The 13,979-nt window shown below is 40.0% G+C and overlaps 1 protein-coding gene across 1 annotated transcript; it reads right to left on the reverse strand.

The window, feature by feature from the left end:
* Positions 1 to 10,213: 10,213 nt before the first annotated feature.
* On the reverse strand, positions 10,214 to 12,444 carry LOC133814337 (uncharacterized). Its single transcript, XM_062247309.1, has 2 exons — positions 12,160 to 12,444; positions 10,214 to 10,657 (listed from the first exon to the last, which is right to left on the reverse strand). The coding sequence occupies exons 1-2, from the start codon at positions 12,442 to 12,444 to the stop codon at positions 10,214 to 10,216; spliced, it is 729 nt and encodes a 242-aa protein (XP_062103293.1).
* Between the last annotated feature and the right edge of the window lie 1,535 nt (positions 12,445 to 13,979).

Here is a 13,979-nt window from a genome sequence, read left to right on the forward strand (position 1 = left end):
TCCCCGTGCATTGTTATGCCATGGGGGGCCCCTGACCGCAGAGCTTGACTCTGTGTTCCTCCTGTTGGCAGAAGGACGTTGCCCCCTGCTCGGTAGATTCGATTCTTCATCTCCTGGGCATCTAAGGCTATGGGGTGGCTGCTCTACCCTATTCTGCCTCAGGCACTGGGGATTGCCTCGACTAGCCTGGGATGGAGGCTGCTGCTCAGGATCCCTAGGTGGGACATCATCCTGAGCCACAGGCGGCTGCTCTGACCTTTGAGGGCTTGCTGGCGGGAGCGGAGGGCTTGGATTGGGACCTCTTTGAGGTGGTGCATTCAATGGCTGACATGGCTGGGAGGCTGGCACAGCCTGACTCTTAGCCAGTTGTATGGCTGCTTCAAGGGCGACCATGGCATCCCTCTGCTGACGATCCATTTCCGCCTGCCGTTCACTCAGCTCTTGGCGCTGGCGTTCTATTTCCCTTTGCTGCAGTGCCATCGTCTCCGTAGCATTCTCCCGATTGGCCCTCAGATTGGCCAACTCATCTTGAAACACTCCTAGCATTGCCCTCAACGTTTCAGAGTATAGTTCCTCCTCATCAAACTCCAAATGTGGTTCATTCTCGGACACATTTGGGGGAGGAGGTTGGGATGGTGCAGCGCCAGCAACCTATCCAGTCTTCTTGGATGTTTTCGCCATCAGATTTTTTCGCAGTTTTTTCTCAAACTCTCAATGAAAGCACCAGAATGTTGACCCTTGATTTGGCCAACGACACGGAGTCAAATATACGACAAAAGATAGAACGACAATTGAAAAAGATAATCTAACGGAAAGGAAGAAAACACTAAGGAATTATAGTGGTTCGGCCCCAAAGAATGGTAATAACCTATGTCCACTTAGTGCTATTGTTATTATTGAATCTCAAAGTCGTGATCAAAGAACTAGGGTTCTTGAGTTTCACAAACCTTGAATGTACTACAATAAGACGATGGACAATTCACTATAGCTCTCTTTCTCTCAGTATTTAGCAAAAAGATTCAGGGATCAAAAGTCCAAAGTCCCTCCCTTGAGCTATTTCATGCATATTTATAGGCTCAAGGAGGGTTACATATGCCTACGTGCCCTATCTTTCCTTAATAATCGCGTATCAAGATAATAATGAAGAAATATTCAATGCGGTTATTATAAGATTACAACTTAAGAAGGAAATAAATCAGGTTATACTACCAGCCTGGTCGTATTAAAAATTAACTCTGACGATGCGGTGTGCTTTTGGTCGATAGCCGAATAGCACTTCCGCAACGTGTCAACCACATGTGAGAAATCCTCGCCACGTCATCAGCAACCGTTTTTTGGGTAAACAAAAGTGAATAGAGATGAAGGAGAAGAGGTATAAATAGGAAAAAGGCGATGATTCAAGAAGAGATCTGGGCCTTTAAAATGTGTTAACATGTGATCTAAGGAATCTCATTTAATTTTGAGAAATGGCGGTAATTGGGTAAGTGAAAAGACGTGGGCAGAATTTATAGTACTCGAGTACTATGAATGCCCATTCCTAGGCTGACGCTATACCCACTCGAGTGTGGTAGGTGGGCACGTTTCCAGAAAGAAAAGATTCAAAAGTTTGTTTCTCAAGGTTCGAATAGATACTTTTGAGAGGACAAAATGTTACACCCCAAATTTCGAGACAAATTGATTTAATCTCGAAATATAGGCTTGCAATGATAAGGATCAAATGAATCAATAAAATGGACATATGAATTTATACAAGTGTCATCACTACAGATACCACGTCATTAGCTTGGCTCGAGGGAAGGGGTTAGTTAGAAATAAGCGAACCAACTGAAAGGTTGACCTTGAGGGCTCGAAGGATGGTGACGTGGATAACATTGTAGATGTCAGCTCAAACTATGGTGCATGCTTGAAGACGTACATTTGGTGAACAACAGGCAGTTGTGTTTGGGTGTTAAAAGCCTACAATTGTGGGCTTGGTTATATATTTGCTTAGATATTTTGTATTTCAAATAGTCATTTGTATTTTGAATTTGAATTATACATTGTTGTAACTTCCCTAAAAATATGGTAAATAATATCTAAACCCAACATATATATCTGGGTCATTTTATTTGTAAAACACTCTCAATTCTTGTACTCAAAACTTTTGTGAAATTGCTTTCAAAACTTTAACACAGATTTCATTAATAATAGTGACTCATGGACTAGGTAGAGTTAACTACTAAACTCCATAAAAAATCTCTGATTGCTTATTTTCTTAATTTTTGGTTGAAAAAAAACGTTGTCAACAATCTTCAAATTCAAAGTCAGCTATAGAATTTCTGGTGTTGTTTCTCTCAGTATCTATTGTAGTTCTTTCAGGTATTTTTGGATTTTGTTGGCTTTGGGTGTCTAATGGAGAAGGGTCTAGTGTTGTAGCTGTTGGGAAAGGTGCCCTTGAAAGCAGACAATGTTTTATGAAATAAATAATTAAGATGAATTTTTGTATATATTGATCGTTTATTATTATTATTGGAATAATATTAAATGAATATCAGAAAATTCCTAAATTCGATATTGTGACTACAATCTTGTAATAGTAGAAGAGGATTAAGACTTTAGGGAACGAATTTAAATAGTTCACAGTAAAACAAAGTTATATAGAATCTTTGGATTGAATACTACCAGTATGATTCACTAGTATTATGAATACATATAATCTAGATCCGGATTACTGATGTAGTAGGAAATCTTAGTGGATGTACTTTGAATAATGTGGTTATACAAGAACTGAACATGATATGTTATTAATACTTAAATGAATACATTTTTGTTTATAAGTATTAATTGAACATATTAATAAGATGATCATACACAAATTGATCTTAATCGTGAAGTTACTATGAACTTATGTTTATGTCATTTGAGTCACTTGTTATGGTTTGCCAAAATGATCAAGCTGAAAACTTTTATTTTGAGGACTCATTGATATCAATGGCTGGGGACATACTATACGAATATGAAATCTATACCTTTCCAATAGGAATTGAATAATGGTTCTCTTAAGGGTTAGCTTTTGGAACTGAAAGGTTATTGAGCTCAAATTCATAATTTAGTTTATGAATTAACCTTCACTAGTAAAGTTAATGGTACTTAAGGAAACAATAAATAATTAAAGAGGTAAAACAGTGATCTTATCCCTGCTTTGTTGACACGGTTTTTCTTCAACGGTAGATTTAGAAATCTAATAAGAGTACTAGTGCTTATTTGCAAACCGTAATGAACTCATAAGAACCCTTTCGTACACACACAATTTTACGTGGTTCGCTGGTTAAAATCCACCTAGTCCACGAGACAATATTATTGCTCTTCTTGCACAATTTCTGCAGAGTTTCAGTAATACAAAAATGTCGTCCCTTTTCCTGTCCATTATCCCTGATATTTATAGTGGAATTTCCTGGACATGTTTGGGTAACCGTGTGCATAAATATGGTATACATTTAATACAGATAACTCTCATTTACATTGGAATATGATTGCATAACAAAATATACTCCTGCTATCTCAGATAATAAATGATAAATATGCAATACAACCTGGGCATTAATGAGCGTATAAAGAGCCTCCAAGTCTCTCTGGATCTTTTAGTATGCGCCATGACCAGGTTTCCACGGACTGAACATCTTCATCGAGCTGGTGATCGAAGATTATCCGGACCTTAGTTTGGATTAACTTCAGAGCGCCCTAAGGGGGATCTGGCCACTATATGTCTAAAACTGGACCGTCATCCTAAGAGGCGGCCTGATAATTACCTGAATGTCGTATTGACAAGTCTTAACTCGAACTGATCATATCATCATCAACTAGCTTTTCTACTTGTCTGCTTTTCCATATATTAATCTGCCAACTGTATCCCTAGCTGAGTGATTAAGCTCGTGTTAATTTTTAGGGTACAACATGCTTTAATTATGAAGTATCAATAGATGATTGAATTGTATGTAATAATTAAATAGATGGATGCTTTTGATCAGACTTAAGATATTTTTATATTTTTTTTGAATAGATAGATTATTGGATAATAAATAAATAAAACTGGTTACGACACATGCCCTCAAATTGGACATGTGTTACACGCCAATCACAGTACAAGACCCAATTTTTATTTATTTAATAATTATTTTATAATTTGAATTTTAAAATTTGAATTTTTATTCATTTATAAAATCTATTAGGTGAAAAGAGTTTCTAGACACTTCCAAGTTTTTTACATTTTCACAGAGACCCTGAAAATTATCTCAGATCTGAAATCCAAGATTTCATGTGTTGAAAATATCTTGTGAATCACTAAAATTTTCACCATTACTCTATGTGCTCACTCGCATCTTGAGGTGTAGAGATACATCTTGAAAAATCTTGGTCTGAGTATTTGGAGACTCTTAAGATTAGATGTTCGTTGGAGATATAAAAAGATAGATCAATCTTGATAGTTCATCAACGGATAAAATTCCTAATTTTTTTCTATTTTATTGATTAATGTACGCTAAGTACTTACCTTATGCTTGTATATAGGAGAGAAAGTCGGACTTACTTTGTAGATTGTAGGCAGTGCCCACTCTCAATTTCTTTCCTTTTTATTATAAGTTTATCATCTAGCTATTATAATATAGAGATCGATGATACGTTCTATCTTTCTTGTCTTTTGTGCTGCACTTTTATAGTAAAAAACTTGTCTTCTTTGCTACTTTCTTCTTTCATTCAGTGGCATGCTTTTATTTTTTCTACTATTGTGTGATTTTTTTTTTCTATGCTATGGCTATAGATTTATTATTTAATTTGGATTATTTTAATGGATTCTCATTCTTTTCTACTCACACAATAAAAACATTAGCCTTATAGATTTAAAATATAATGGATCATATAGTTTATATTGTAAAATATAATGTGTTAGGTATTGATTAATTAATTAATTAATGATTCCTACAATTTAATTTTTTATAGAGCAAATGTATTGTAAAAATTCTTAATTTATTTTCAAATTCATATATTTAATAAATATATAAACTGTAGTAACTTGATCCATCACAAGTAAGAAAATAGAAAAAGAAAGACTATTATAATTAGAAGAAGAAGAAATGAAACAAAAGCAAATAAAGAAGTCATTTTTGTTTGGTATATGAAAATATTGCAATTTGCAATGATTGTGATGCTGCATTTTATGTCAAATTATACTATTCGTTTTTGTTTTGATTGATAGTTGATGGATTTGATTTTAATTTTTTTTTTGGAGATAGTCCTTGAAGTCACTTAGATAGCAATTAAAAATAAATTTTGATTTTTTCAAATTTTTAGAAATGATACCTGATGAAAAACGTGTATTTATTATGAAAATATAATATTGTAAATTTTTAATTTTTCAAATGCATGTCAAAATCTAAATATAGTTAATGTCTCTTATTGGTTAGAAACAACATTATTTATGGAAAAAAAAACTAAATTCAAAATTAATGTAGAAAAAAATATTTACCTATTGGTAACTTGCTATACTAAGTCACTATGTTGCCACATCATCATAATTGTTAGTACACATTTATGGGTAGTAACCATTGAGAAATCTTCCATATATATAATAGAATGAATTATAGTTTTATAGTATATATAAATATTTATATCAATAATCTCTACATAAATGACTTCTAAACACAACATTGACATAGATATATATTTACATGACTACATGACATATATATAAATTACAATAATATTTAAAAAGAAATTAATAAAACAAATAAAAATAAGAATAGAAAAAGTCATAGTGTAGACAGTAGTATACAGGCATAAAATATTTTTAGTTTCTAATGTATCTTACGCTGTCCTTTGGTGAATTTGATGAAGAAAAGAGCTTCAATCACTATATAAAAAACAAACTATGACACAAATTTATAAGATAAAAAAATGATATGTATGTGTTGATGTAACAACTTTTCCTTTCTATATCTAGAAGTACTTGCCAACTAATTCTAATTCTTCGGACCTTCTCTGATGATGAAAATGACTTTGCCGATCGTTGAACCGTCGGGGGTACCTGCAAGAAAGACACTTCGATGCCTAAGTCAGATTTTTCGATCCCTTCATCTGAATAAGAGTTCAGTATTTATAGAACAAAAATGTGAGGTGGTTAGTTGGTTAAGCTGACTCTTTGATTGGTGGGGGGAATAACTGAATTTCCCTCCAAAATGCATTTGGATCAACTAAATGTGCAGAGGTCAGAGGTGTAAATCGCCTATGAATCATGGCTTCTGACATCGAAGCTTCTGCAGGGTCAAAACGATCCGTTTCAATTGACCTAAAATGGAAAAGCCTTTTGGGCCGAATATTTTGGGCCCAACAGATGCCCCCGGCCCAAGCTTTGAATGGATGAGGCACGCCTAATCACTCGAACCTTGGGCTGACTCTTCAACTCCAAAAATTTCGCCGAAAGCCGTCACTTCCCGTTAATCGAGGCGGGCCGTAGGCGCACAGTCACATAGACCCCTGACATGCTTCATTCAGAATTCAATGCGAGAACAATTACCGAGTATGGCATTTGATTAAGATATTTCATTTCCCACTTTGTTGGTTCAGTTCAAATAACTTCATTTCAAAATTTTCAAACTTCACTTCAGCTTTTTCAGAGAAGAACTCAGAGATAAAAAACCCTAAGACCAGCCGTCCTTCCATTCCTGTAGCCAATCTCCCAATTCTTCTAACCATGTCTTCACGTTCATCCCCCAAGCTTGTGGACTGCGAAGGATACAAAGTTGCCTACAATCGCATACGCAAATCATTTGACATTCCAGACAATGTCACAGTCTGAATGCTCACAGATTCTGAGCTAAGAGAATGGAGATTAAGGATGTGGTCAAGCCCAGCGAGATCGTCATGAGTTTAAGGCACATAGAATGGCTCTGATTTCCTTTTCCTGCTCTGTTAATGCAGATGATTTCAAATTCTGGAGCTCACATTTCTCAATTTCTCCCGAATGCCATTCAATCCATAGTTGGGGCTCAAATGATTGGAGCTCTCAGGAATGTTGACATTCAATCGGATGACATCTACGCATGCTTTACTAAATCAACAAACAAAGCGATAGAAGGCAAGCCCTGAAAGACCTTCTACCTTTCCCCCAAAAAAGATCGAACAATCTTTACTAATTTCGACAGCTCCCATAGGAATTGGGACAAATATTTATTTGCAATTGGAGGTGCGTGGTACCTTGAATTTCTGCCTCAAGAAATTTTCCCCCTGGCCAGGGTTTTCATAAAAGGTGAGTTCTGTCTTTACTTTGCTCATTTTCTTCTTTCGTGTAAGCATATTGCGTTTAAATGATTGTCCATTGATCTGGTTCTATGCATTGCCATTTTATTTTATGTTCCAGATTTCTCGTGGCATCAGGTCAGCATGAGTCCTGAGAGACAAAGCCTACTGACAGAGAAAGGGCTCCTTCATGAGTCCAAGGAAAATGCTATTAACATCAAAGGGGTAATGAACCCCTACTGTATGAAAATCATGACTCTGCTCTATTTTATGGATCGAACTGATCTTGGTGCCATGTGAGTCAGAACACTGAAAGGTGACCTGTCCCTTGCCAAGATCACAACTACGTTTTGGAATGGGGTTCCGTTGTCCACGACTATTTCCCATGGTATCCCAAATTGGAAGATGATGTGTTTCCATATGAAGCTCATGGTGTCTGTTTTGCTGACCGTGACGCAGGCCTCTGCTACGACCCATTTAGTGAAGTAATCGGTGGCTAGCAAAGCGTACCGCTTTCATCCAGCGGCTCTGGGCAGTTCTCCTACTACGTCCATCCCCCACTTTGCAAAAGGCCAAGGCGCGATAGTGGAATGCAGAACTTGAGCGGGTTGATGGATGGTAGGTGAAAATCGCTGGCATTTGTCACATTTCTTCGTATAGTCGCGCGCTTCTGTCATCATGTATGGCCAATAATATCCTGTTGTGAGTGCTTTGTGTGCCAAGCTTCGCCCCCCTGTGTGGTTCCCACATTCTCCTTCGTGGATCTCCTCTAATAATTTTTTAGCTTTTGAGGGACGTAAACATTGAAGATATGGGCCGTTAAAGGATCTGTGGTACAACCTTCCATGGATGATGGAGTAGCGTTGAGCTTTAAGGCGCAGAAGCTTCGCGTCTTTTGCACTGGCTGGCAATTCGGACTTGGTCAAGTAGCGAATGATTGGATCCATCCAACATTCTAGTTCTGACGAGATTGAGAGAACTTTGAAAGCTCCTGGTGAGTGGCTTGTGGAAATTGCAGAGTGCTGAGAACATTCTCCCGCAGAGAGTAGCTTGACGAGGGCATCGACCTTCTGATTCTATTCCCTTGGTATTTGCACGAGCTCAAATTGATGGAATTGTGACTTCAATTCAGATACTTTCTCCAATAGGCTGGTCAGGTGGGGTGCCTTAGTGTCAAAATTGCCGACCACTTGCTTTATCATTAGCTTTGAGTCTCCTCTGACTGTCATTCGTCTAATGCCCATGTCTCGCGCTAATTCTAGACCGTAAATTAGAGCCTCGTACTCGGCTTTGTTATTTGTGGAAAATTTCTCCAACCGTATGGCTTCCTTAATTTTCAGTCTAGAGGGTGCCTCCAATACGACGCCGATCCCAGCTCCTTGACAATTGGAGGCTCCGTCTGTGTGCATCGTCCATATCCACTCAGGTAAGGTCTCTAGTGTAAAAAATTGTATCTCAACTAGGAAATCACCTAGAACTTGTTCATTCTTTGCTTTTCGTGGCAAGAACCGTATATCATATGTCCCGGGTTCAATTTCCCATTTGGATAATCTACCAGAGAGATCGGGTTTGTTCAAGACCTGCTTTAGTGGGTAGTCCGTGTATACAATGATGGTATGGCCTTCCAAATACTATCGTAGCTTCTTCTTTGCTGTAATTAGCGTGAGGACCAATTTTTCCATCATGCTGTAGCGTTTCAGCGTCTAGTAGCATCTTACTACAGTAGAACACTGGCTTCTATCGGCCTTCATCTTCTTGAAAGAGCACATAATAGACAGGTAAAGGAAGAGATCTTCGTTGGGGACGGGAGAGCTTAATACGGGAGGAGTACTCAGATAGGCTTCCAATTCTTCGAATGCTTTATTTTGTTCTGCCCCTCATGTGGTGTTGGTGAATTTCCTGATGCATTGGAGGAAAGGCTGGCAATGATCGGACATGCGGGATATAAATCTCCTTAGTGCTACGACTTTGCCTGTCAGAGCTTGGATATCCCGGATGGTTCTAGGTCCCTTGACCTCTGAGAGCGAGGCAATCTGGGTTGGATTGGCCTTGATGCCTCTTTGGCTGACCACAAATCCTAAGAACTGGCCAGAGGACACCCCAAAAGCACACTTGGTTGGATTCAATTTCATTTTATGGGCGTCGAGGATGTTGAAGCATTCAGTTAGATCTTCCACATGTGTAACACCTTGTCGAGATTCGACGACCATGTCATCGATATATACTTCCATGTTCCTCCCAAGCAATGAGGAAAAAAGTTTGTGCATCATCCTCTGGTATGTTGCTCATGCATTTTTTAGTCCGAAGGGCATAACTCTATAACAGTATAGGCCGTGTGGATTTGGTCTTCTGCCTTCATTGGGATCTGATTGTATCCTGAGTAGGCATCAAGGAAGCTCATTCTTTTGAACCCTGCCGTGGCATCTATCATTTGATCAATTTTCGGGAGAGGGTAGCTATCCTTAGGACATGCTTTGTTCAAGTTGATGTAGTCTATGCACACTTGTTTTTTGCCGTTTTTCTTTGGGACCACCACAGGGTTGGCTAGACAACTGGGATACAGGCATTCTTCGATTGCTCCTATGCTCAGAAGCCGTTGCACCTCTTTTTGTATGGCCTGGTTGACTTAGGGAGCAAACCTCCTTTGCCTCTATTTGACGGGCGGGAACCTGTTTGATATGTTGAGGCCGTGACTCATGATAGAAGGGTCTATTCCTGGTATATCATGCAGAGACCAGGCGAAAGTCCCAACTTTAGCTTTCAGGAACTCGACTAGGGTATGCTTTTCTACCTCAGGAAGCTTGGCACTTACCAGCACTATTTTGGATGGGTCATCATCATCTATACAGATTTTTTCTAGAACATCAAGGGTGGTCTGGGGCTTTTCGCGATCTTCCTCTACATCTATGTCTATGAGACACGCTGGTAAGCTGTCCTTTGATTGCTATTTGGTGGGGTTGTCATCAGGAGAGGAGGTGCCATAATTATTTATCTCTTTCAGGGTAAGGAAGCATTTCTTTGCCCGCTTCTGACACCCTTTTATGTCGATTGTATAACGACTGTTGGGTAATTGGCACCGCATAAATTGGTGCAAAGTGGAGACCACTCCCTGCATTCTGTGGATCCAGTTCCTCCCCATGATGGCGTTGTAGCTTGTGACGGAGTCCACTATGAGGAAGTCCACTGGCAAAGTGCGTTCTATGGTGACTACATTTAATCTAACGGCGCCTTTCGGGTATACCCTTTGGCTGTTGAATCCCAAGATTGGTGCAACAGAGGGTCTAATCTGACTTTCTTTGAGTCCCATCTTCTGAAAGGCTTTCCAGAAGAGGATATCAACACCACTGTCCCCATCGACTAAAACTCTCCCCAGCTGGAAATGGTCGACCTGCAACGAGATGACTAAAGGATCGTCATGGGGTAGGTGCAATCCCCGCAAGTCGTCTTCTGTGAAGGTAATTTCAGAGGCTGGATAGCATCTATCTTCCAAGGCGACAAGGTTGACGGTGTGGCCTAATGACCTGTATTGCTTCACCCTTTCCTCTATTCTTGTATGATTTTTGAATGCCCGCTCTTGTTCCTCGGTGAGCTCCACGATCCCGTGTATCATGGGGATTTGTTTGAGAGGCCCTTGTGAGCTCGTGGAGGCCGTATTTAGGGAGTTTGCCACGGGTGGTGTCGGGGCAGAAGCAGTGTTGGGTTGCGAGATGCCGGGTCTGCTTGATCCTTTAATGTACTGGGTTAATCATCCACTTCTCATGAGGGCCTGGATCTGATTGTGGGGGTTGTGGCACTCAGAGATAGTGTGGCCATGATCCTTGTAGAAGAGGCAGAACCTGTTTTTATCTCTTCTTTCAGGGGGAGTGGTGGTTTTGTACGATTCACGCCAGATGGGTCTGTCTTTGTTTTCTTCATAGATAACCTCCTGAGGGACGGTGTACTCGAAAGAGGGGTATCGTGGTGAATCTTGATTTTATTTTGATCTTTTCCCTCCTTTCATGTGATCTATCTCCTGTCTTTTCCTTTTGTCTTCCCTTGCAGATGGGGGAGGAGGGTTATTTGCTGGTGGCGTAGAAATAAGGGCTGAATTCTTCTGCACACGTTCTTGAAATTCCAGAACCCTAAAGACGCCTTCAGCGCGAATCTGGATTTCAGCCATGCATACGGTGGCGTCGTGGTGAGGTTTTCATGTAAGAGGGACCCCACCTGTAGGCTTTTGACGAAGAGGTTAGCCGTGGTGACTGGCTCAACATCGTGGATCTAATGTACGAGGTCGATGAAATGTTGTAGGTACGACTTTAGGTGTTCATTTTCGCCTTGCTCGATTCGGTAGAGATCTACCATCGTTCTTGGTGCTTTGCGGTTAGCATTATACTGTTGGAGAAAGGCTTTGCGAAGATCACCGAAACTGTTGACAAAACCAGGTTTCAACTGCCTGAACCATAGCAGGGCTGGTCCAGAAAAAGTTGTGGAGAAAACTTTGCATTGTATGGCTTCATTGTTGGCTTCCAAGGCCATCTTCTGCTGGAATTGGAATAGGTGTTTGAGCGGATCTCCCTTTCTATTAAATGCGGGCAGTGGAGGGATTACGAAGTCCTGTGGTTTGGGCTCGTTCTATATCCACTCTGCAAAAGGCGATCTTTCGGTGGTCCTTGAAACCAAATCCATGTGATCAATAGCGTAGGAAGACCTTCAGTCCGAGAACTTCTGCATCACTTCTCGCAACATCTCTTCTTTCCAGCTGTTTAAGAGCCGGACAGAGGGGGTACGCTCCTCGGCTGGTGTATCTTGCGTGGTCCGTGCTTGGGTCTACTGGGGCCCCTTCTCAGCGACTGGTTGGGTTTTTCTCGTGGGCTTTGCACCGACTCGCGCATATGCTTTGCAACGTACCGCCCATTGCTCCTCAGCCCCTTGTTGAAGACGAGTTGGAGAGGATGGCAGAGGACCTTGGGACCCTTCTATGACGTGGTATGTGTTCCTCTCAGGGGAGTTGACCTGGACGATCGGAACTCCAGTCCTTTCAAGATGGAGATTTTCTCTGTCTTGGGCCCTTCGTGTGGCTTCGTTTGCTTTTCGCAATTCAGCGATCTCAACTTCTAGCATAGCCTGAGCTTCGGTCAGTGTCTTGATAGATTCATCGGATCTTTGCTGACTGGTTTCCAGAAATCGACACATCCTGTCGATTTGGTCGCCTACATCCGTTGCTGGGGTGACCTGGGCGATGATACCTGGTGCTCCGTTGTTCTTTGGCAGCATGACTTTTGTGTTCTAGTGAATCTTGATTTGCAAGGAAAGATTTCTTGATTTGATGATGCGGTTAAAGAGGGAATCGAGTTTCCCACAGACGACGCCAATTTGTTGATGTAACAACTTTGCCTCTCTATATCTGGAGGTACTTTCCAACTAATTCTAATTCTTTGGACCTTCTCCGATGATGAAGATGACTTTGCCGATCGTCGAACCGTCGGGGGTACCTGCAAGAAAGACACTCCGATGCCTAAGTCAGATTTTTCGTTCCCTTCATTTGAATAAGAGTTCAGTATTTATATAACAAAAATGTGAGGTGGTTAGTTGGTTAAGCTGACTCCCTGATTGGTGGGGGGAATAACTGAATTTCCCTCCAAAATGCATTTGGATAAACTAAATGTGCAGAGGTCAGAGGCGCAGACCGCCTCTGACTCATGGCTTTTGACATCGAAGCTTCTGCAGGGTCAAAATGAACCGTTTCAATTTACCTAAAACGGAAAAGCCTTTTGGGCCGAATATTTTGGGCCCAATAGTATGCCTTTATTATTTTTAAATAAATATGATTTAGTTATTTAAATTATCATAAAATATCTTAAAAATAACATATTTTAATTAATTAATTAATTTTTTTTTAACTTTATGTTTGTTATATCTTTTGAATTTGACGGTGACAAAAATAGATTATATATTATATGTTTAATATAATATTTATATTATACGTAATTTTAAATTTAAGTTTATTGCTAGTTGATAGTAGATTATATCATATTATATGTTTTGTTGACGCGGTTCTTCGGCAACAGATAATTATAAGAATAAGGAGAGGGATTAGTGCTAAATAATGAACCGTAATAGATAAATGATCTCAAAGTAAAATGATAACACAGATACTTTTTAGGTGGTTCAAATGTTAAAATCCTTCTAGTCCACCAGCCAATATTATTGATATTTCTCTGATATTCTTTATAGTATATTTCTTTACAAAATAGGATCCAACCCTTTGCAACTCCCAGGGTCTCCATATTTATAGGGAGAGGGCACCTGGGAGTTGGCAAGAGAGGTCATCCCGTGACCTTCTCATCCATCATGTCACTTCTGTGACATTCATGATTAATTCCTAAAACCTGACAATGAAGTGTGGTCTAATCAATAAGTAAGGGGGATAATGGGCCGCATGGCCTAACCCAGTCGTGGGTGCCTGAACACGCACGTTTAGGCTGCGTGTCCGAGAATTCAGGAATGGAGTATACACGTGATGTCTGATATATGTACGTTTACATTGCGTGGTTGACTTTATAAAAGGTCAGAGGTGCCAACTCAAGCTCGTACCCCGAGCTTGATGTAGCCTTAGCCCGTGGTACCCATACTGCTGACCCGGTGCCTTAGTAATTGCGATAAACCTTTGGTTACCTCGATCTAAAGAGGTAGAACCTCTCAACGGCAGCTCTGGGTAGGTGGCTTCC

This window comes from Humulus lupulus, chromosome 2 (genome assembly GCF_963169125.1).
Source record: "Humulus lupulus chromosome 2, drHumLupu1.1, whole genome shotgun sequence".
In the NCBI taxonomy this organism is placed as follows: domain Eukaryota; kingdom Viridiplantae; phylum Streptophyta; class Magnoliopsida; order Rosales; family Cannabaceae; genus Humulus; species Humulus lupulus.

Excerpts from the sequence above, each read along its gene's own strand:
- LOC133814337 (XM_062247309.1), bottom strand. The coding sequence starts at position 12,444 with ATGTGTCGATTTCTGGAAACCAGTCAGCAAAGATCCGATGAATCTATC. Across the intron at positions 10,658-12,159 it reads GGGCTGAGGAGCAATGGGCG|GTCGACCATTTCCAGCTGGG; the intron begins GTACGTTGCAAA and ends ATCTCGTTGCAG.